This window comes from Miniopterus schreibersii (genome assembly GCF_964146895.1).
Source record: "Miniopterus schreibersii genome assembly, chromosome: 18".
Taxonomy (NCBI): Eukaryota; Metazoa; Chordata; class Mammalia; order Chiroptera; family Miniopteridae; genus Miniopterus; species Miniopterus schreibersii.
The window spans coordinates 14,844,207-14,868,326 of NC_138121.1; the positions used below are offsets into that span (position 1 = coordinate 14,844,207).

Sequence of the window (24,120 nt, forward strand, 5' to 3'; positions counted from 1 at the left end):
CAGGAAAATGACATTGGTACAACCCACCAAACTTATTCAGATGTCATCAATTTTACATGCACTCATTTGTGTGTGTGTTTATGCAATTTTATCACACGTGTTAATTCATGTAACCATCACCACAGTCAAGATACAGAACTGTTCCATTACCACAAAGTTCCACCTCACTAACTTCTTATGGCCACACCTACTTCCCTCCTTCCCTCCTTCTTCCCTTTCCCCAGTCTCTAATTTCTGGCAACCACTAATCTATCTGTTCTCCATCTCCATAATTATATTTCAAGATAATATTATATAAATTGAGTCATATAGTATTTAACCTTCTAAGATTGGGTTTTATCACTCAGTAGAATTCCCTAGATATCCTTACAAGTTGCATATATTAAGTTTGTTCCTTTTAATTACTGAGTAGTATTCCATGATATGGATGTATTACAATTACAATTTATTTAACCTATACCCACTGAAGGACATTTGGTTATTGACAGTTATTGGCTATTACGAATAAAGTTACTATGAACATTTGTGTACAGGTTTTTGTGTGAATATAAGTTTTTATTTCTTTGGTTATAAATTCCCAAAAGTAGTTGCCTCCCAATCTCCAGTACAGGAGTTTAGTTTTATAAGAAGCTGCCAAGCAGTGCATAGGTTGCCCAGTTCCTCTGCATCTTAGGCAGCGTTTGGTGGTATCACTATTTCTTATTTTAGCCATTCTGAAGGGTGTTTAGTGGTATCTCATTATAGTTTTAATTTATATTTCCCTAATAACTAATACTATTAACCATCTTTTTTATCATCTATGTATTATTTTTAGTCCTGTCCATTGAAGTCTTTGCCTCTTTTAAAATTGGGTTTTCTTATAGTTAAGTGTTGAGAGTTCTTTACTTTTTTAGACATGTCTTTTATCATATATATGCTTTGCAGAGTTTTCCCCACTCTATGGCTTATCTTTTCATTAATTGTCTTTTGCAGAAGTTTTTAGTTTAATGAAGTTTGATTTATCAGTTTGTTCTCTTATGGATTGTGTTTTTGATGTTACATTTAAGAGATCTTTGCCTAAACTAAGTTCGCAAAGATTTTTTTTCTGGGTTTTCTTTTGGAGGTTTTATAGTTTTCGGTTTTACATGTAGGTCTGTGATCTATTTCAAGTTAATTTTTTTGTGTATGATGTAAGGTATGGACCCCCATTTTTTTTAATGTTTATTGTTGAAAGTATTACAGATATTCCCCCCATTGATCCCCTCCACCGTGCACCCACACCCCCCAAGGCCTTCCCCATACTGTTGTCTGTGTCCATGGGTTATGCATGTATGTATATAAGTTCTTTGATTAATCTCTCCCCACCCTCTCCTCCAAGCTGCCTGCCTTATGCGATTCATCAGTCTGTGCTATACTTCTGTGTCTCTGGATCTGTTTTGTTCATCAGTTTTTTGTTTCGTTTTTTAATATGTCTTTATTGATTTCGGAGAGAGGAAGGGAGAGAGAGAGAGGGATAGAAACATCAATGATTAGAGAGAGTCATTGATCTCTGCCTCCTGCATGCCCTCTTCTGGGGATTGGGCCCGCAACCCGGGCATGTGCCTTGACCTGGGAATGGAACTGCGATCTCCATACTGGGCTGTTCATCAGTTTTTTGTTGTTGTTTTTAATCCTCACCTGAGGATATGTTTCTTTTGAGTTTCAAAGAGAGAGGAAGGGAGAGAGAGAAACATCAATGTGAGAGAAACATCAGCCAGTTGCCTCCTATATGTGCCCCGACCAGGGATTGAACCCAAAACCCAGGTATGTGCCCTGACCAGGAATTGGACCTGCAACCTTTTTGTTATACAGGATGATGTTCCAACCAACTGAGCCCCCTGGCCAGGGCCCAGGTTCATTGTTTTTACATATGGATATCCAATTCTTTAGCCCCCTTTATTGAAAAGGCTATCATTTGCAAAGGCTTTCCTTTCTTGACGTCATTGTCTTTGCACCTTTGTCAAAAATTAGTTGACTGTAGCCTGGCTGGTGCTGGCTCAGTGGTTATTGACCTATGGACCAGGTGTTCATGGTTTGATCCCTGGTCAGGGCACATGCCTGAGTTGCAGGCTCTATTCCTAGTGGGGGCGTGTGGGAGGCAGCCAGTCAGTGATTCTCTCTCATCATTGATGTTTCTATTTCTCTCTCCCTCTCCCTTGCTCTCTCTGAAATCAATAAAAACATATTTAAAAAAAATAAATTAGTTGACTCTATATGGATGAGTTTACTTTTGGACTCTGTTCTATTTTGAGCTCTGTGTCCTTGACTGATACTACAAGTATCATGATTACTGTACTTTTATAGTAACTCTTGAAATCAGATAGTGTCACTTTTTCAACCCTGTTCTTTATCAAATTGTTTTAGCTATTCTAAATCCTTTGACTCTTTATATAAATTTTAGAATCAGCTTACCAGTTTCTACAAAAACACCTATCAGAATTTTTATTAGGATTGCATTGAATCTATAGACCAGTTTTGGGAGAACTGATATCAGTATTGAGTCTTCCAATCCATGAATAAAATGTCTCCATTTACTTTACTACTTTATTATATATTTGTTATCGTTTTTGTTTTGTTTTTTTAAATATATCTTTATTGATTTCAGAGAGAGGAAAGGAGAGGGAGAGAGAGAGATAGAAACATCAATGATGAGAGAGTCATTGATCAGCTGCCTGCTGCACACCCCCAACTGGGGATGGAGCCCGCAACCCGGCATGTGCCCTAACTGGGAATCAAACCCTGATTGCCTGGATCCTAAGTCGATGCTCAACCACTGAGCCACGCCTAGCCAGGTTATTATCGTTTTATTACATATTAATTTCTGAGCAATATTTTGTAGTTTTCCGTGTACAAATCTTACTACTGTAAGTGTTGCTATAAACATTCATGTACAAATTTCTGTGAGTGAACATGTTTTCATTTCTCCTGGGTAGAATTGTATTACATGTTAATTCCATGTTTAAACTCTTTGAGGAGCTGCCAAACTTTTCCACACTAGCAACACCATTTTACATTCCCATTAGCAATGTATGAAAGTTCCATTGTCTCCACATCCTCGCTAATACTTGTTTATTTTTCATTTTTGCTCTCTCATTGTGAATTTGATTTTCTTTTCCCTAATGGATAATGGTGTTGAGTATCTTTTCATGTGTTTACTGGCTATTTGTATATTGTCTTTAAAGAAATGTGTATTCAGGTTCTAAAAACAGTCCCGTTTTAAAATTGGATTGTCTTTTTGTTGAGTTGTAAAGAGTTTTTTTTATATATTCTGGATATTTTTTTGAGGATATATTGTATGCTTGTAATATAGTACATTCTTTTCACATTTTGTGCATTCCATCTCGGAATCCTCCAAACTTCTGGTTGATTTTTAAAAATTTGCATATGTTAAAGTTCATTCTCAGTGATATATAGTTGTGTGGGTTTTGACAAATACATAGTTATGTGTTCCTTACTCCAGTACCATACAGAATAGTTCCATCATCTTAAAATCTCCCATGGGTCCCCTTTGTAGTTACCCACTCCCTTTTCCCTTTGTGTCTAGTTTCTTTAAATTTGCAAAATGCATTTAAGATGACATTCGTCCATGTCATTGTATATATCACTAGCTAGTTTCTTTTTATCACTATTCCATTGTATGGATGTACTGAAGTTCGTTTATCCATTAACCTGTTGAAAGATATCTCCTTAGTTCTTGATATTTGGCAGCTATTAATAAATCTTCTGTAAAGAGTTACATACAGGTTTTTGTGTGAACATAAGTTTTCAGTTCACTAGATCTCAGAGAACTAGGTTTTAGTTTCATCGATTTTACTCTGGTTTTCTGTTTTCTGCTTTCATCTTTATTATTGCCTTTCAAGTAGAGTAGTTTAAGGAGTGGCTAATGTCTACTTCTTCAGGGAGATTGATACAGGTGTGCAGACTGTATTAAGGTTGTTTCAGTGGATGGATGAGACCTGAAGCTAGAGAACTTTGAAAGTGAGACAAAAAAGTAAGAAAGTGAGAAAGTGGAGACAGTCACAGTATACTACTCTTTCTAAAAATTTAGTTTTTAGATAACGGTATCTTAACTTTGGCAGTGTTGACAATTCATGATAATTCTTTGTTTTGGGGGTCTGAGTTGTACATTGTAGGATGTTTAGCAGCACCCCGGGCACCTTTTTGCTATATGCCAATAGTACCGCTGAAAAGGTGACAACCAAAAATGCCTCCAGCCCGGCTGGGCGTGGCTCAGCAGTTGAGCATCGACCTAGGATCCAGGCTATAGAGGTTCGATTCCCTGTCAGGGCATGTGCTGGAGTTGCGGGCTTGATCCCCAGTCGGGGGCATGCAGGAGGCCACTGATCAATGACTCTGTCATCATCAATGTTTCTATCTCTCTCTCCCTCTCCTTTCCTCTCTCTGGAATCAATAAAGATACATTAAAAAAAAAAAAATGCCTCCAAACATTCTCAAATGTTCCCTGAGGAGCAAAATTGTCCCCATTGAGAACCAGCGTTTTAGAGGAAGGAGGAGAGAGAAGACCCTCAAGAAGAACTCAGATCTCAGGGAAGCTTTTTTTTTTTTTTCCCTAAATATACCTTTATTGATTTCATAGAGAGGAAGGGAGAGGAAGAGAGAGAGAGATAAACATCAATGATGAGAGAGTCATTGGTTGACTGCCTCCTGCACTCCTCCCACTGGGGATCGAGCCTGAAACCTGGGCATGTGCCCTGATGGGGAGTCGAACCATGATCTCCTGGATCATAGTTGATGCTCAGCTGCTGAGCTGGGCTCAGAGGAGCTTTTTAAAGGAAGTGACAGATTGAAGGAAGTAACCAGGGGAGAGAAGGGGAATGTTGAGGCTATGGAAGAGAAGATAATTGATGGAACTAGGGAATGGAATTTAGATGGAGAGGTTAGCTTTTATATGGGAGACAGGTCATTTTTTTCCTGAGAAAGAAATGAAAAGGATGAATTAGATATTCATAAAGATACGTGTATTTTTGAGAGTGGTATAGGAGATAGTGGCTCTCCACTATTTTTGTCAAGTAGGACCAAAGATCCCTTGCTAAATGGGGTGTCACTACAATAATGCCAGAGAAGCAGTGTCCTCAAGGGAACCAGCTAGAGAGATGGTGATAGAGGGAGTTTCCTGTTAAGAGATTGAGAGCAGACAGAAGTTGGGTGGGAGGTATTATCCTTGTTAGTAGCCTGAAGCCCAGGGGTAGCTCAGCTGATTCTTCTATGTGCCAAGGTTGCTTGTTCAATCCCACATCAGGGCACATACAAGAATCAACCAGTGAATGTATAAATAAGTGGAACAACAAATCAGTGTGTCTCTCTTTCTTTCTCTCTCTCTCAAATCAATAAATAAAAGATTGCTGTGTTTGGGAGAAATGGAGGGACTATATTACATGAATTTTTTTCTAGAAACTATGGATCTTATATGCATACTCACTGAAAGTGTAAAGATTAGTGTTCATATCACTTGGTAAAGGACTTACTGATGTGACTTATTAGAGGGCTACTTTTAAAATTTTTATATTATGCTTTTATTATTATCTGATAATATGCTGTTTTTTAAGTAATGGAACCCTATTGTTGACTTAGAAATTATAGTCAATAATATGCATGTTACTGAGACCCAGGTTTCTGTTCTATATTAATGTTATATATAATAAATCTAACATTTATTTGATGTCTGTTCTGGATACGTTGCTAGGTGTTCATAAAGATTATCTAGAATCCTCACAACAACCTTTCAGTGTAGATATTGTCCTCAGTTTACAGATAAGGTAACTGAAACTCAGACAGATTAACTTGATGAACTTAAGTGGTGCGGTTCACTCCAAAGTCAGTGTTGTCTATTCTATTTTTCTTCTTTGATTCCCTGCCCCCTGCTTGTTGTGTTACTCCATACTACCTCCTAAATAGTTATGATACACACTCTAATTTTTGTCTAGTGTGGTCTTGTTTTGTATTTGTGTTGGAATCATAATTAAACTACTTTATTGTTTTCTCTCTACTTTTAGGGTATTTCCCCCCCCAGCTTTTCATGGTTATTCTGAATTTTGTCTTCCGTAGTAGCTGCCATTGTGTATAATTAATACAAATAGTATAATATTTGGAAACATGAGTATATATTTGATATCTTTATATTGTTTATTCATAAGTAACTTGAAAAGCACAGGTTCTAAATGCTGACATTTGTGGTTCACTGTTTTCATAATTGTTTACCTACCTAATTGCTATTATCATTTCTTGCCTGTTGGTGAGAATGTCACAAAGGATAAATTGAAAGGCTTATTATGATCTAGATAGACTTGATTTTCTCCAAATTGTTTTCTCCTTGTAGGCTACTATAATAGCTATCTCAAGAGAAAATTACATTGTCTGGCATATATTTATTTATTTATTAACAAAAGCATACTAGTACATATTCTGTGTTCTCTTAGTTGTAAATTGACCATATTTATTTTTTCCTACGTGTATGGATGTTAAGCTGTGATTGCAGCACTATTTCTCTACTATTGACTTTCTTCCTACAATCAGATGTAGTGCTACATACTGTAAATGGTTGCCAAGTGATTCTCCTTTTTTTTTGTTGTGAGAATTCCTTTGATCAGCTGTTCATTATTATTACTATTTTCCAGCAATGGTAGAACCCAAAAATAGTGGAATCATTTGTTTTTTAAAACTCTTCTCAGGAAGTATTTCCTTTCTGCTATGGTGGGATATAGTAGAATTGAGTACTTGAGTGAAATTCCACATTTATTTTAGCACACTGTGCTGCTGCTGCTTCTTCTTTTTAAAAAATATGTTCTTACTGATTTGAGGGGGGGGGGGGGAAGAGAGGGAGGGAGAGAGAAAGAGAAAAAGAGAAACAGAGAAACATCAATGGGCTGCCTCTGGTGCTCGAGCACTCCTACGGCACCCCTACCGCGACCAAACCGGCAACTGGGGCCTGTGCCCTACTGGGAATGGAGCCAGCGACCTTTTGGTGCACAGGAGGACACTCAGCCAACTGAGCCACACCAGCCGGGGCCACATTCTGCTTCTTATTATGTTCGTAAATAAAGTGGATTTCCTTTACTTTAATGAATTTGGGGGGTATAAATTAGTTCAGTTTCTTTTGCTTTTTGTTGCATTGTTTTTTCCGACTCTAGCTGTGTTAATATAATCTCATTTTCAACAGTAATTTTCCTTCTTTTAAAATTACTCATAATTTTTGTTCTAATATCCTTTCTAATGTGCTAATTTTCCTTTCCAAATTTCTGAATCATTTTCAGTTTAGCCACTTGATGGCTTAACTCATTTTTCTTGCAAGTTGTATTTCTTTTTTTAGTTATTACAAGTATTATCAAAGTTATACATGCTTTTCTTTGTTTAAAGAACCAAATTGTTCAGTAAAGCTTTTTCTGGAGAAAGTTCCTTGACTCTTCATCTACCTCACTTTCCTTTTCCCCCTGCCTTGTGGCAGTTGTTTTCATTTCTTTTATCAGTTTCTTTTGGTGTTTGCCTTCAGATTTCTAGATAAAATGCTCATACTGCCACTTCTTGATTTTTTTCAGTTTTAGTCGTTTTCTGTTGACTTCTCATTGTAGAAAGTGAAATTTAGCACATTGTCACTCCCAATTACACATGGGCACATTTCTCATTCCCCAAGATGGTTATATCATAATTGTGGTTAGATTAATATTGTTTTTATTATTGTGACTACATATTGTGCTATTCATAGCTAAATCATATAGTATAGTATTGTTCTTTTTTTCTCCCTGTAGTTTATTTTTTTCTAGAGTTAGCGATTATTGTTATTTTTCTGTGTACTTATGCTAATTAATTTCTAAAGTGCCTGAATCTCATCTCAACACTTTCAAACACATCAGTTAGTCTGTCAGTTTTATTTTCTTGCAGACTTCTCTCTCAGAGCCTTCTAAAAACTTCTGTAATATGGACTAGGCTGTTGTACACCTGCCATTCTGAAATCTCCCTTCTCTATAGTTCTGAGGAGTTCCTTTGCCTTTCCATTGTGTTAGAGCACCTGTTTCTTGGATACATGTCTTCCTTTTGCTTGATTACTTTACACTTATTTTGGTGGAGTACTTCCTCCAGTAGCTGAAGGTAATGGGGGTAAATTTTTGAGACCTTACATATTTTTTTAATTTTTAAAAATATATCTTTATTGATTTCAGAGAGAGGAAGGGAGAGGGAGAGAGAGATAGAAACATCAATGATGAGGGAGTTGTCATTGATAGGCTGCCTCCTGCATGCCACCGACTGGGGATCGAGCCTGCAACCCGGGCGTGGACCCTGACCAGGAATGGAACAGCTATCTCCTGGATCCTAGGTCAGTGCTCAACCGCTGAGCCACGCCCGGCCAGGTGAGATCTTACCTATTTAAAAATGTCTTTATTCTCCCCTCACATTTATTGTTGGTGTAGAATTCTAGATACAAGTTTTTGAAGGTATTGCTCTCCATTTTCTTCTAGCTTCCAGTTTTGCTCTTGAGAAGTCTGATAACATTCTAATTCTGTTCTTGTGTAACCTGTTCCCCTCCTCCCAATCTTTTGGATTCTTGTCCTTGTCCTTTATGTTGTGAAATTTCATGATGATGTGTGTTAGTATGTATCTGTTTTCATTCATTGTGCTGCCCCTCAGTGATCCTTTATTCCTTTCTCTTCATTTTCTGTTATCTTCTGAAACTCTATTCAACTGGACAAATTTGAATATTCTCTCCCATTTCCTATTTGTCTCTTTGCTTAACTCTTTGGAAAAATTCTTTAACTTTGATCTTTCAATTTTTCTTTGAGCCTTCCATTATTTTTAATTTCTAGGGGCTTTTGTTTTATCTTTTTAATTTTAATTTTAATTTTATCTTTAATCCTTATCCGAGGATATGTTTTTATTGATTTTTTAGAGAGAGAGGGAGAGCAAGAAACATCAATGTGAGAAACGTCGATCTGTTGCCTCCCATATGTGCCCCGACCAGGGATCAAACCCTCAACGTAGGTATGTGCCTTGACCGGGAATCGAACCTGAAACCTTTTAGTGTGTGGGACAGTGCTCCAACCAACTGAACCACCACCTGACCAGGGCTTATTTTTTTAATTATTATTTTATTATTTTTGAGAGTATGTTTATTAAAGCTGGAACAGGAAACAAGGAAGGGCTTAGGACTGAAGAAGCAACAGGAGAGAGCCTAGATGGGCCTGCTTTGGCTCTCTAGAAATGTTATAGGGAAGAAATGAGCCTAGGCTGGGCTACTTTGGCTCCCTGGAAAGTCAGAGAAAAGGGGGTCTTGGAGACAGGTTCAGGGGGTTAGCTCAGGATGAGCTGCTGCTGCTCTGTTCCCAGGTTGCAAGTCTTGCGGGGGTTGCCCTCACTTTAGGAGATGCTTGCCTGTGGAGGAAGAAGAGGGGGGAGGGAAAGGCATGGGCATGCTCCCAGGAGGGAGAGCATACCTATTTTATCTTTTTTAATAAGCACATGTTCTTGTTTCAAGGTTACAATATCTATTTTCTTAGGTTCTTGAGGATAGGTTTGTTTTTATTTTTAAGGTTTCTCTCTTACTGCATAGTCTTTTTCCTCCACTTTTCTTTTCGCCTGTATTTCATGTTGAAGTTTTTCTCCGATGTTTGATGCTTTATGGCTATCTGCTTATTTTTTTAAATGGGGTACCAAAATCTTAATGGCAGTTCTGCGATCATAAGCGGCACTTGTTAACTGCAGCTCTCACTGTAGGAGTTTTACTAGGTTACTGTAACGTCTGATGTCATTAACTGTAGGTCTTTTCTCTTAGGCTAATCAGATTCCTAAGAGAAGAATCTTCCTGTCTGTTGCCTGCAGAGTAGAAACCTCTTACATACTGTGAGTGAGCCAAGGGAGGGAATAGTGCCCGGGGATTCAATATTCAAGTTTTAGAGAGATTCTTTTATTTCATCACTCTTTTCAGTGTGGTTACCCGGGCTCTCAGTTGCCCTTCTGTTTTCCCTCTTCAGGAAATCTTCAGTCTTGTGCCTAGGCCCTAGAGGAATAAACATCCAGTAGTGTAGAGTGAGGAGGCATGGGAAATGGGGAAGAAGATTAGTGCCTAATTTGAACAAGCTTTGGTGCCAATCTTGTTTTCAGCTTTTATCTTCACCTCCACTTTCAAAAGTACCTGATGTAGTGCATTTCCTGAGTGTTGGGAGTTTTTCTATTGGAAATCAGTTTTCTTTTCACAGCTGGCTTAAGTTTTAGCTTTTTCAGGTGCTAAATCAGTTACCATGAGTACTGCATTCCAGCTTCTAAAAGTGTTGTTGCCATGGTTTCACCTCCTGTCCTTTTTGTTTTTGTGGATTTACACTCTTAAAAAATCCTTTTACTATCATTTAGTGGAGTTTCAGTTGGGAATGGCAAATGTGTGTCTTCAGTTCACTGTTTGAAGTTCTTTCAGTTTGTTTTTTTAATTGAGGTGAAAATTACATAACATACAATTAACCACTGAAAAGTATACAATTAAGTGGTATTTAGTGTATTTATAATGTGCATTTACAATGTGTATTTACAGTGTGTTTACCAACTCACTCTAGTTTCAGAGCTTTTCTTCACCCCTTAAAAACACTCCATAGCCATTAAGTTATCACCCCCCTCCCCTTCCTTTAGTGACTTCTTATCTGCTTTTTGTCTCTATGATTTTGACTATGTAGATATATCATCTAAAAGGCAAAAGACATCATACAATATGTGACCTTTTGTCTGGCTTCTTTCCCTTAGCATGGTGTTTTCCAGGTTCATCCAGGTTACAGCATCTGATCTGTCAATAATTTGCTCCTTTCAATGGCTGAATAATATTCCATTGTGTGTATATACTGCAATTTGCTTCCCTGTTCATTTGTTGATGGACATTTGGATTGTTTCTACCTTTTGTCTATTATGGATAATGTTGCTATAAACATTTGTGTACAATTCTTTGTGAAGACATGTCTGCATTCTCTTGGGTATATACCTAGAGGTGGAATTGCTAGGTCCTATGCTAATTATGTTTAATTTTTTGAGGCACTGTCAAACTATTTTCCACAGTGACTGCACCATTTTATTTTGCCATCACTAATGTATGAGGCTTGCTGTTTCTCCATTCCTCACCAACTGTTGGTACTTTCTGTGTGCAGGTGTGTATTTTAAGTTAAAACCATCAAGTGGGTGTGAAATGGTATATCTTTGTGTGTTTTGTTTTTTTAAAGCACACCTGAGGATATTTTTCCCCCATTGCTTTTCAGAGAGGGTGGAAGGGGAGGACAGAGAGAGATGTCAATATGAGAGAGAGACACAGTGGTTGCCTCCTGCATGCGCCTCGGGGCGCTGGGGATTGAGCCTCCAACTGAGGTACATGCCCTTGAAACCAGCCCGGAACTCTTCAGTTTGCAGGCTGATGCTCTAACCACTGAGAAAACCTGCTAGGGTGTAGAGGCTAATTCTTTAATCACTTTAAACTCTGCATTGGCTCTTGAAATAAATAATAATTGAGCAGAATCAGTAATATCTGGTTACATCAGGAGACAGGGGAAACCACTTGAAATCATTTGTCTTGTAATTGCAAATTGGTGTTGCTACCGGTGTCCTCAAATTTTCAACCACCCATTGCTGAAAGGCTAAGTCTTATACAAGTTTATTTTCTTTGAACAACTTTCTTCACTTGTTGCAATTAAACACAATTTAAGCAAATCACTGTTAGTAAATGGTTTTCTTTGATTGACTAAGAAATAAGCCATTCAGAAACTTTCTGTGATTACCGTCTTGTTTTTATTTTTTATTTTTGTGACAAAATCCTGTTATGATGAGGTATTCTGCTTTTTCCAAAATTTTCCTGTGAGTTGAGAGTACTGTGAATGTTTACTGTTGAAATGCTGATGTATAAGCTTTTTTTTTTTCCTAATATATCTATTGATTTCAGAGAGAGGAAGGGAGAGGGAGAGAGAGAGAAACAGCATTGATGAGTCATTGGATCTGCTGCCTCCTGCACGCCCCCTACTGGGGATCGAGCCCAAAACCTGAGCATGTGCCCTGACCGGAAATCAAACCATGATCTCCTGGATCATAGGTTGATGCTCAGCCCCTGAGCCACCCCGGCTGGGCTTGAGACCATTCTTAGCTGTGCAAGAACAACAGGTGATAAGCCAGTTTGGCCTGTATTTTGCCAAGCCCTGCTTTGTTGTGCAAGTAAAGACATCCGTAGGCAACGTGTGTTGTCCAGATTACTTGCATGCTTGCATGGGGGCCCCCTGGTGGCTGAGTGAACACAGAGCCGATAAGTCTTGAGATGGTCAAATTTTTGAAGCACCATGAATTTGAGAAATCTAGAGTTGGGAATCTGGACCTAGGACTGTTTAGGATAGTGAGATTATAGTAGCCACTTAATTCCAGAGCTTGATGACACTTGGGGAAAAGATAGAGCTGCATTCTCCCACATTTTGTATTCTGATATTTACAATGCTTTATGACATCATTCTGATTCAGAATATGTTTGCTTCATCTAAAGTTTATTTGGGGGCAGGGTGTGGATTTCAGCATCAGTCGAACACTGAAATGGCATTGATACAGTAATTATGTATGAATGAAACTATAGTCTTCCAAGGGCAACTTTCTTTCCTATTTTTTTTTTTACTCAAAGGGTTGAGGTTTAATAAATTAATTTTTGCTACTTTATCAAGTACATTCTTTTTTTTCTTTTTTTTTTTCAAATATATCTTTATTGATTTCAGAGACAGGAAAGGAGAAGGAGAGACAGAGATAGAAACATCAATGATGAGAGTCACTGATCGGCTAGCCCGCAACCCAGGCATGTGCCCTGACCGGGAATCGAACCTCGATCGGCAGGATCCTAGGTCGACGCTCAACCACTGAGCCAAGCCCGGCCGGGCTCAAGTACATTCTTAATTAAAACTTGATTTTTATATTTTAACTACAAGTGTGTAGTGGCAGAGAATTCAGTGACTATTACAGTTGGGTGTTGCTGTCCCACTCTGAACTAAGGTGCCAGCATTTTTTTTTATTTGTGATAAAATATACATAACATAAAATTGACCATTTTAACCATTTTTAATTGTACAGTATAGTAGCATTAAGTATAATCACACTAGACAACACAAGTTGCCTACGTATGTCTTTATTTACACAACAAAGCAGGGTTTGGCAAAATACAAGCCAAACTGGCTTATCACCTGGATGAGTTTTTTTAATCTGCCACTTTATTATTTTTTAAAATGGTCTTTTTGTTTTTTAAATATGTCTTTACTGATTTCAGAGAGAGAGAGAAATGATGCAAGAGAATTATCGATCACCTGCCTCCTGCGTGCCCCCTGTTGGGGATTGAGCTGAAACCCAGGCATGTACCCTGACTAGGAATTGAACTGGTGACCTTTTTGGTCCACGAGACGACACTCAACCAACTGAGCCACACTGGCCAGGGCCACATATCACTTTTAATGGAGCTAATGATGTACATTTTATGTCTCACTTTTTTCTCTTATTTACTTTCTCATCTAGTAATTTATACATCTAAATTTTCTAATTTCTTGTTTTTGTTGATTTTTTTTTTTTTTTGCTTCCCCTCCGTAGATCTTGAGCCAGATGATTGTGCATCCATTTACATCTTTAATGTAGATCCACCTCCATCTACTTTAAACTCACCACTTTACTTACCACATCATGGATTACCGTCTCACCCTTCTGTTTTGTCACCATCGTTTCAGCTCCAAGGTCACAAAAACTATGAAGGAACTTGTGAGATTCCGGAATCTAAATATAGCCCATTAGGTGGTCCCAAACCCTTTGAATGCCCAAGTATTCAAATCACATCCATCTCTCCTAACTGTCATCAAGAAATAGATGCTCATGAAGATGACCTACACATAAATGACCCAGAAAAGGAATATTTGGAAAGACCTTCTAGAGATCATCTCTATCTTCCTCTTGAGCCATCTTACCGGGAGTCTTCCCTTAGTCCTAGTCCTGCCAGCAGCATCTCTTCTAGGAGCTGGTTTTCAGATGCATCTTCTTGTGAATCTCTTTCACATATTTATGATGATGTGGATTCAGAATTGAATGAAGCTGCTGCCCGATTTACTCTTGGATCCCCTCTGACTTCTCCTGGTGGCTCTCCAGGGGGCTGCCCTGGAGAAGAGTCCTGGCATCAACAGTATGGACTTGGACACTCACTGTCACCTAGGCAATCTCCTTGCCACTCTCCTAGATCTAGTGTCACTGATGAGAATTGGCTGAGCCCCAGACCAGCCTCAGGACCCTCATCAAGGCCTACTTCCCCCTGTGGGAAACGGCGACACTCTAGTGCTGAGGTTTGTTATGCTGGGTCCCTTTCACCCCATCACTCACCTGTTCCTTCTCCTGGTCACTCCCCTAGGGGAAGTGTAACAGAAGATACCTGGCTCAATGCTTCTGTCCAGGGTGGATCAGGCCTTGGCCCAGCACTTCTTCCACCATTTCAGTACTATGTAGAGACTGATATCCCTCTAAAAACAAGGAAGACTTCTGAAGATCAAGCTACTATACTACCAGGAAAATTAGAGCTCTGTTCAGATGACCAAGGGAATTTATCACCATCCCGGGAGACTTCATTAGATGATGGCCTTGGATCTCAGTATCCTTTAAAGAAAGATTCATCTGGTGACCACTTTCTTTCAGTTCCTTCACCCTTTACCTGGAGCAAACCCAAGCCTGGCCACACCCCAATATTTCGGTGAGTTGATACAATGGCTACCTGTTATTCATACTTATGGATTATTTGTGGCATGTAAAACTACATTATATGGAATGGATTGACCATTTTTTCTCTTTTTTCCCCTCTACTTTCTTCCAGACAAATAACTTAAAGTCTGCATTTATTTTCCTTTGAGTCTTAAAAGTATCTTTAGATAGGCTAAAGTTATAATTTTTAAAGTGTATAGATAATGAATTGTAAATAACAATAAATTACATTTAAGAGTCCCTGGGAGGAATTTTTTTTTTTTAATTTATTGATTTTAGAGAGAGAGGAATGGGGGAGGAAGGGAGAGGGAGACACGTGCACACACACACACACAGACAGAAAGAGAGAGAGAAAGAGAGAGAAGCATCAACTTGTTTCATTTATTTATGCATTCATTGGTTGTGTCTTGTATGTGTCCTGACCAGGGATGGAACCTGCAACCTTGGCATATCAGGGTGACTCTCTAAGCAACTGAGCTACCCAGCCAGGGCTAGAAGGAATTTTCTTATCTAAAACAGCTTTTTGTAAAAGACAGATTATAGTATGAATAAAATTACTAATAAAACTAATTAGGAATAGGCTTATTATATTTTAAGAGCTCAATATACAAATGAAATTTGCCTTTTCATATTTGTCGCAAATGTTTTTTTATAAGTTTTGTCTAAGTTATTTTTTTTACGGTGTAGAGGAATTTTAAAATTTTATATATTCAAATTTGTCTCTTTATGGCTTTAGGGTTTTGTGTTATATTTGAAAGCCTTACCCCACTCTAAAATTATTAAAAAATAAGTAAAAATCTAATTTTCATGTTTCTAATAAAGTTCTTTATATATTTTATTTTTATAATATAGGTATGTAACAATATATAGTATTTATAAGTATTTATAGTATCTGTACTATGTATATTGCATTTGTAAATTTTATATGTATATATTTATATAGAATCTTGAGTCCAACTAAGGACTGAAGAAAATAGTGTAATGATGTTACTTTCCAAGTGACTTAACAGTCATAACAGTACCATTTATAGAATCAATTTAGTATATAATTGATTAGAAAAGACAACTTTTCCATATATTAAATCACCACATAGAGTTGGGTCTGTTTACTTTTTAAAAAGGTTTTTTCATTGGTATGAATGTTTATTTATGGATCCAGATCTTTAGAAAAATAAAATGTAAAATTATGGTATTGAAGATACTTTTGAGCTCATCACTCTGCTTCTAAAAATTATCTTAATATTTTTAGGGGTTTGCTTAAGTCTGCAGAACAGCTGCAGAAACTAGCTGAGAGTTGAGGAAGTCGAGTTGTCAGACTAATAAAAATTAATACTATTGAGCTACACAGTAGATCGTAAAGGTAGGCTGAAGACAGTAAAGGAATCAATGAAATAATTTAGAAATTTACTGTAGGAATGATAGCATTTAAGAAGATAGAAGAGACCTTAAAAGTCTCATTTCACCAATCACAGAGAAGATACTACTTTTTATACAAATCATTGTAGCTTTGGGTAAAGAGCAACAGGGAGGAAGAGGAGGGAGCAACATGTACAATAGACTGACTTCTGTAGCCTCACACCAGGAAGGGAGACATATATCCTGAGACACGGGGGCCTTTGGATCCTTGGAGAGATACTGATACACACACACAGAGATGTGCATCTTTGCTTTAAGAAATAAAATTATTATTTTGATTGTTTTTGTACTTATGTACAGACAGTTGAGAAACAGTTATAGTTTTACAAATGTTAGAATTTGTCCTTTTTAAAAAACACAGGAAACCAAAAAGTTGATGAAATCAATTTTATTCTTCAGGTTAAAGAATTCTTTCTTTCTTTTTTTTTTTTTTTTAAATATATCTTTATTGATTTCAGAGAGAGGAAAGGAGAGGGAGAGAGAGAGACAGAAACATCAATGATGAGAGAGTCATTGATTGAGCCCGCAACCAGGGCATGTGCCCTGACCGGGAATCGAACCCCGATCACCTGGATCCTAGGTCGACGTTCAACCGCTGAGCCATGCCGGGCTGGGCAAGAATTATTTCTTAAGTACCCACCATATACAATGTTATCATTTATTAAGTGAAGCTTTATTTTGGGATACTTTGTTTCTAGGACCACAGGAAGAAGTGTTGGTGCTGGCAATGAAGTGATTTGAATCACTGCTTGGCAATAATAGCATGGTGAAATGGATCTTTCTGTGTTTTGTTTATAGCACATCTTCATTACCTCCACTAGACTGGCCTTTACCCACTCATTTTGGACAGTGTGAACTGAAAATAGAAGTTCAACCTAAAACTCATCATCGAGCCCATTATGAAACTGAAGGTAGCCGAGGAGCAGTAAAAGCATCTACTGGTGGACACCCTGTTGTGAAGGTATGCAGAGACGATGCATCTGCTAATGATGGAGTCTATTCAGTTAGGTACTACTTACTGAGCCTGGGGAGAGGAAATTCAAAACTAGAAAGCCTCTATTAAGATTTTATGTCCTTGTTAATAGGGCAGCACTTCCACATTGAGGTTTTTGGGGGTTTTTTGTTAGGCTAAAAGATATTCCTCTTGGACTGACTCTCCAGCTGGGGACCCTCTAGGAAAAAAAGATTATAACCATGAAACAGTTGTTTTTCTGATTTTTTTTTTAAAGGTTATATTATGTTTGTAAATATAATACATACTCATTTAAAATCCAGGTAATACAGAAAAGTAGGAAGAAAAAGGCAATAAATTATGTAAAATCTAAACCACTCAGAAACAAGCAATTGTTAACATTTAATATTTTAAATTATTCTCTGTGTATATATTTAGTGGAAGACTGGATTAATGGCTAGAAAAATGAATGAATTTTTTAAGGATAGAATTATACTGAACATCTTTATAATTAAAATATTTAATTTTTATTTTATTTATTAGAAGAAAATAAAATTAAAGAAAAATTGTAAAAATTATATAACATTGAGTGTATAAAATGTACTTAATATGTTTTGTTTTGTTTGTTAACCCTCACCTAAGGGTATTTTTTCCATTGATTTTTTAGAGAGGGTAGAAGTGAACAATTTTCTCTCTGTCTCTCTCTCTAAGTGTATGAGTTGATGGATGTTACCTAACCTTCATCATGGTAATTAATTCACAATATATGTAAATCAAGTAATTATGCTTATACTTTAAACTTAAAACTATACTCTGTGTCAATTATATCTCAATAAAACTGAAAGAAAAAAGGAAATGTCAGGAAAACTCAGCATAGGAATTCTGCTATATGTTATATTTTGCTTTAAATGAGAGCTTATTTCAATTTAAGTAAGGAGGAAGAATCTTTGCTTTGTCTCCTGTATCTTTTACTTTTCTTACTGGGAAAGAAATTATTTACAAGTCCTTAGATGAACAAAATTCTTTTCGGAGTCCAAGTGATTTGTTTCTCCAGTATTTCTTTTCTTTTTTAAAATTGATTTTAGAGAGAGAGGAAGGCGTGGGGAGAGAATCATCAGTGTGAGAGTGAAATTGGTTGAGACCACACCCTGACCAGGGGATTGAACCCATAACCTGGGTTATGTGTCCTGACCCAAATTGAACCTGCCACCTTTCAGGGTGCAGGAGGATGCTCCAACCAACTGAGCCACACTGGCCAGGCTCTACAATATTTCTTTCAATAAAAACTGATACCCTGCTTAGCAGGAGACTAACACTTCTGATATAATCAATGCTTTATAGTCTCCTTGTGACTAATTTTTTTCTAACTTGTTTGAGGAATTATATCATTATACCTGAAATTCTTGACCATAGTATGTCCGATTGTTGGTGATCCTTTATCAGTCTTCCTCAGTACCAGTGATGCTCCCTTTCAATCTGAGATTCTTTGTGCAAGAAAAACTTTCTATATTATGTATCCATATACATTTCCTGTTCCATTTGTTTTGTCTCTTTCAGATGTTCTCAGTATCCTATACATTGAGATTTAAGAGGTTTTTGTTTTGTTTTGTTTTGTTTTTTTCATAAACAAAACATTTATTGAGAGAGAAAGTACCAAGAGGCTGTCTTCCAGAGGTTCTTGAGCTTCAGACTTCAGAAGTGAGGCCCCCAGGCAGGTAATCTGTTAGGAAAGAACTAGAATGAGGTTCCATGGCCAGGCCACAGTCTGTTCCTCAAATGCCATGAGAGCTAAGAAGTTTTGAAGTATGCATTTCTTGAAATTATGAAAGAACTCAAACTAAGCTGTTGAAAAATACCACCTACCTTCTAGCCAACTAATAAATTAACTTCTTTTATTCAAAGTAAATAATTGTATTCATTAATATGGACTGCAAACATTTAATACATTCAAGGCAGTCTGTTAGTGTAGCTGGGGATTCAGTGGAGGGAAAAAATCACATGTGTTTCCTACTCCCATGAAGTTGGTAGTTTAGTGAGGCTTGCAAACAAAATAATAAAGTATGATAAAGATTTTTTTAAAAAAATATATCTTTATTGATTTCAGAGACAGAAAGGAAGAGGGAGAGGGAGAGAGAGAAGTGAAACATCAGTGATGAGAGAGTCATTGATTGAGCCCACAACCCCAGCATGTGCCCTGACCGGGAATTGAACCCCGATCGCCTGGATCCTAGGTTGATGCTCAGCTGCTGAGCCACGCCCGGCTGGGCCGATAAAGGTTTAATAGAGGAAATTCAGGTCTCTGTGAGAGCAAATTGGGACCCGAAACCCAGATGAAGGGGTTGAATCAGGCACTGCTTATTTGAGGAAAGTTCCTAGCTAATTAGTAAACCAACATTAGCCAGGAAAAAGGTGAATACTGAGGAAGGAAAAGTATTGAGCAGAGGGAAGAGTTTAGAGCTGCACTGTCCAATTCAGTATCCACTAAGCCAAATTTAAATTTAAATTAAAAATTCACTTCTTCAGTTGTATTGACATTTCAAGGCTTGGTAGCCACCTGTGGCTACATTGTCTTTTCAACAAATGATACTGGAGTAATTAGGCATCCACAGGCAAGAACCTCAAATTTTATATAAGCGTTGATACAACATGGATCTTAGAAATTTTAAAAATGAAGATACAGAATATTTTTATCATTGCGGAAAGTTCCATTGTGCAGTGTTGGTTTAGAAGCCTGTAAGACCAAGAGAATATGGCATATAATACCTCAAGTTAAGAGAAGAGCTCTAGGACATGATACCAAAAGCACAATAGATACCTAGAATAAAAAATTGATAACTTGGACTTTATAGAAAAGAAATCTTTAAAAAAATAAATAAATAGCCTGGCTGGGTATGGCTCAGCGGTTGAGCATCGACCTAGGATCCAGGAGATCGGGGTTCGATTCCCGGTCAGGGCACATGCCCCGGATGCGGGCTGCAGCTGATCAATGACTCTCATCATTGATGTTTCTATCTCACTCTCTCCCTCTCCTTTCTTCTCTCTGAAATCAATAAAGGTATATTTAAAAAAATAATAATAATAAAATAAATAAATAAATAAATAAATAAATAAAATAGATTAGCTATGAAAGATTTATTAAGAGAATGGAGAAGAGAAGCTATAGGCAGAGAGAAAACATTTGCAAACCTCATATCTGGCATAGATCTTGTATCTAGAATATATAAAGAACTCTCAAAACTCAACATTAAAAAGCAATTAAGTTAAAAAATGGGCAAAAGACCTGAACAGACATTTTGCCAGGGAGGAGAAAGATGGCCAATAAGCATGTGAAAAGATTGTCCACATTATTAGCCATTAAGAAACTGCAAATTAAAACCACAGTGAGATATCACTACATGCCTACTAGAACAGTTAACATGGAAAGTAGTGATAGTAATAATCACTGGCGAGGATGCCAAGAAACTGGATCCCTCATGAACTGCTGTTGGGAATGCAAAGTGGTACAACCACTTTGGAAGATAGTTTGTTAGGTTCTTAACTCCACTTGCACTTACGACAAGACTCAGCAATTACATTCTTGGGCATTTATCACCGAAAAATAAAAACTTATGTTCACACAATGACCTTTATAGTAATGTTCACAGTGGCTACATTTTTCATAGGTAAAAATTAGAAACAACCCAAATGGATGAATAGTTAAACCAACTCTGCTATTTTCATGCAATCAATGCACTGTCATTCAGCAATAAAGAACAAATTATCGATACACAGAAGTTGGATGGTTCTCCCGTGGAATTATGCTGAGTGGGGGGGAAAAGTCAATCTCAAATGGCTACATACTATTAAATTTTTAAAAATTTACATTTTCAGAATGGCAAAGCTGTAGAAATGGAGACTAGATAAGCAGTTGCAAGGGAACAGGGACAGGTTGAAGGCTGTGAATATTAAAGGCGTAGCATAAGACAATTCCTTTGTGGTGATGAAGAAATTCTATACATGGGATAAAATTGCATAAAACTATACACATACTTTATTATATAGTGATAGGTTTTATTAGGGCATAAATATTTGAGTCTTATCCCAAAATTTACTGAAATTTTTAAAATGGGAATTGTGATATTTTTTCATCTTTAGATTTTGTATTTCATCATACACCAAGATCCATTTCCAGGTGGTGATTTTAAAATTTTATTTTTAAAGAAATATTGTTTATGCCCAGCTGGGCGTGGCTCAGCAGTTGAGCGTCGACCTAGGATCCAGGCGATCGGGGTTTGATTCCCGGTCAGGGCACATGCCCAGGTTGCGGGCTAGGCAGCCGATCAGTGACTCTATCTCTCTCTCTCCCCCTCCTTTCCTCTCTTTGAAATCAATAAAGATATATTTAAATATATATATATATTGTTTATTATAGCAATTTAGAAAATTAAATGAGAAAAAAATCACCAGAGTCTAACACTAGTTATTTTTGTTTATTTTCTCCCGTTCCCCCCCATATCTGTTTATGTAGTTTTATTAAATATTTTTTAAAATTTATCTTTATTGTTGAGAGTATTATAGATGTCCCTCATTTTCCCCCCAATACCTCCTCCACCTCGGTCCAACCCAGGCCTTCATTGCACTATTGTCTATGTCCATGGGTTATGCACGTGATGATTTTTTATATGATTGTTATGTGCACATTTTCAGTTTGAAGCAGTTTATATTATGGAAATTTAATTTTGTAGTTTTAGTATCTCTCTAATGTGTTGTCACATTTCTAATGTATTCAGAGTCCTTCCCCCCAAGTAATTTAGCACAACTGATAATAGAACTGCTCTTATTGAAGCTGCTCTAGTCTGTCCTATAGTGTCCTTCTGGTTTTAACCCTCCAGCTTTAGTTAAATTAAGCAGGCACAGACCTTTGCTATGGAAACGATACAGAAACATAACAAACAACTTGGCTTTCTTTCTTCTGTAAAGCAGAGTGTGGCCTGAAGAGAAGTATACTCATACTAGATGAATGTTTTTAGAGAGTAGTGTTAACAGTAGCAATAATTTGTTTCTTGCCTGCAACATAATGCTCCTCTGAAAATGGGATGGAATGGTAGTCTAATGTATTTCATGTTCCTTTAAAATCCCCACGATGCAAAGGAGGAGCCCTATTTTTCTTATGCAATAGTATATACACTTGGCCCTAGCCTGTTTTGCTCAGTGGTTAGAGCGTTGGCCTGTGGACTGAAGGGTCCTGGGTTCGATTCTGGCCAAGGGCACGTACCTCAGTTGCAGGCTGCACCCCAGGCCCTGGTTGGGGGTATGGGGGAGGCAGCCAATCCATGTCTCTCTCACATCGATGTTTCTCTGCTCACTCCCTTCCTTGCAATGGAAAAAATATCTTTGGGTGAGGATTAAAAAAAAGGTATATACACTTGGAGCAGATGATAGCCAAAATATATATTGTGAAATATATTCCCTTTGAAATTTTATATGCATGATTACCTCCCCCCATTACTGGTTCGTTTTACTATTGAAGTATAAAGGACAGGTGGCTTATGTCTTTGCCAAGCTGGTATTAATGTGAGTCATAATATGACTAGGATACTTCAGTATATTTTATGTACTGGTACATTATGTGATATTTGGGTAACTTAATAGATAGCAATAAAATTTTTTATTTGTGTTTTCTATTTTAGATTTAACTACTTCACTTTGAATACCTACTTTAGTGGATATACTTCTTATTTAAATAATTATATTAGCTAACCTTATGAGTTATTTTGCTCCACCAAGTTGTACTCTCTTATTCCAAAATACATTCATTCAATAACGATTGAATACCTGTAATGTACTAGGTACTATATACTTGGCTCTGGAGATGACACGATGGATACTATTCCCATCACAGTACTTGGATGCAAGTGGTAAAGTTATTGGTATTTTTCCCCTAGATAAACAGTTGGTTCCATAGAATAATTTGTCCAATTTAGGATTAAATAAGAAAAAACAAGAAAAAGCAAGTATAGCAGAAAGGAGTGGACAAACACTTACTAGCCATCATTTGGGGTAGTTTCCTAATCTTTCTTAACTTCAGATACTTCATCTGTAAACTGGAAAAAATGACATATACTCTGTAGGCATTTTAGGGTTTAATGAACTCATTTAGTTAAAACAAAGCCTATCATTACTTTCTACCTTCACTTTTTTACCTCTTTAGAAATGTGGATAAATCTCATTCTTCTTTATCACTTATGCCATCTGCCTGCATACAAACCAAAAGAGAAAATTAGCTGAAGTTAATTTGTGTGCATACGTACACATATCCCCACACTCTTGTCATTTCTTCTTTAGTTATTGATTTATTTAGGGTTTATTTTGTATTGATTTACTTAGGCTTTATTTTATATTGTTTATTTATGGAATAGTTTCCATTTAATTAAAACTTTAAAATTTATTAATTTATACTAAAACATATAAAAAGAAATCACAACTGAAAATACTGATAGATTTCCTGACTATATAAACATTTACAGAAAACTGCAACTTCCAGTAGATTGAACACATTTATTTTTATTAGACATTAGACAGCTTCATTTTAACCTTATTAGGTGAAGAGAAAAAACAATAAGGAGCACAAATCATTTCACACCAAAGAATCTTGGAAAGGCGCATGAATTTGAGGCACCGGCATCTCTCAAACTGTGATGTGAGGTGGGGTTCAAAACAGAAGGATTGGTTGAAAGTCTATATGAGAAGCAGTTAGTATTCAGTTGTATGAATGTACCACAGCTTTGTTTTCCACTCATTTACTGATGAACACTTGGGCTGCTTCCAAATCTTGGCTATTGTAAATAACATTGCAGTGAATATAGAGTGCATATATTCTTTCGAATTAGTGTTTTGGGTTTCTTCAGATAAATTCCCAGAAGTGGAATTGCTGGGTCATAAGGCAGCTCCATTTTCAGTTTCTTGAGGAACCTCCATACTTCTTTCCACAGTGGCTGCACCAATTTGCATTCCCACCAGCAGTGTATGAG

At 37.1% G+C, this 24,120-nt stretch overlaps 1 protein-coding gene across 1 annotated transcript in view; it reads left to right on the forward strand.

Annotated features, from left to right (window-relative positions):
* The window catches only part of NFATC3 (nuclear factor of activated T cells 3), an 81,639-nt gene that overhangs the window by 16,527 nt on the left and 40,992 nt on the right, over positions 1-24,120 (forward strand). The window contains 2 exon segments of the mRNA XM_081119223.1: positions 13,597-14,734; positions 16,957-17,119. Coding sequence (XP_080975349.1) covers positions 13,597-14,734; positions 16,957-17,119 — 1,301 coding nt within the window.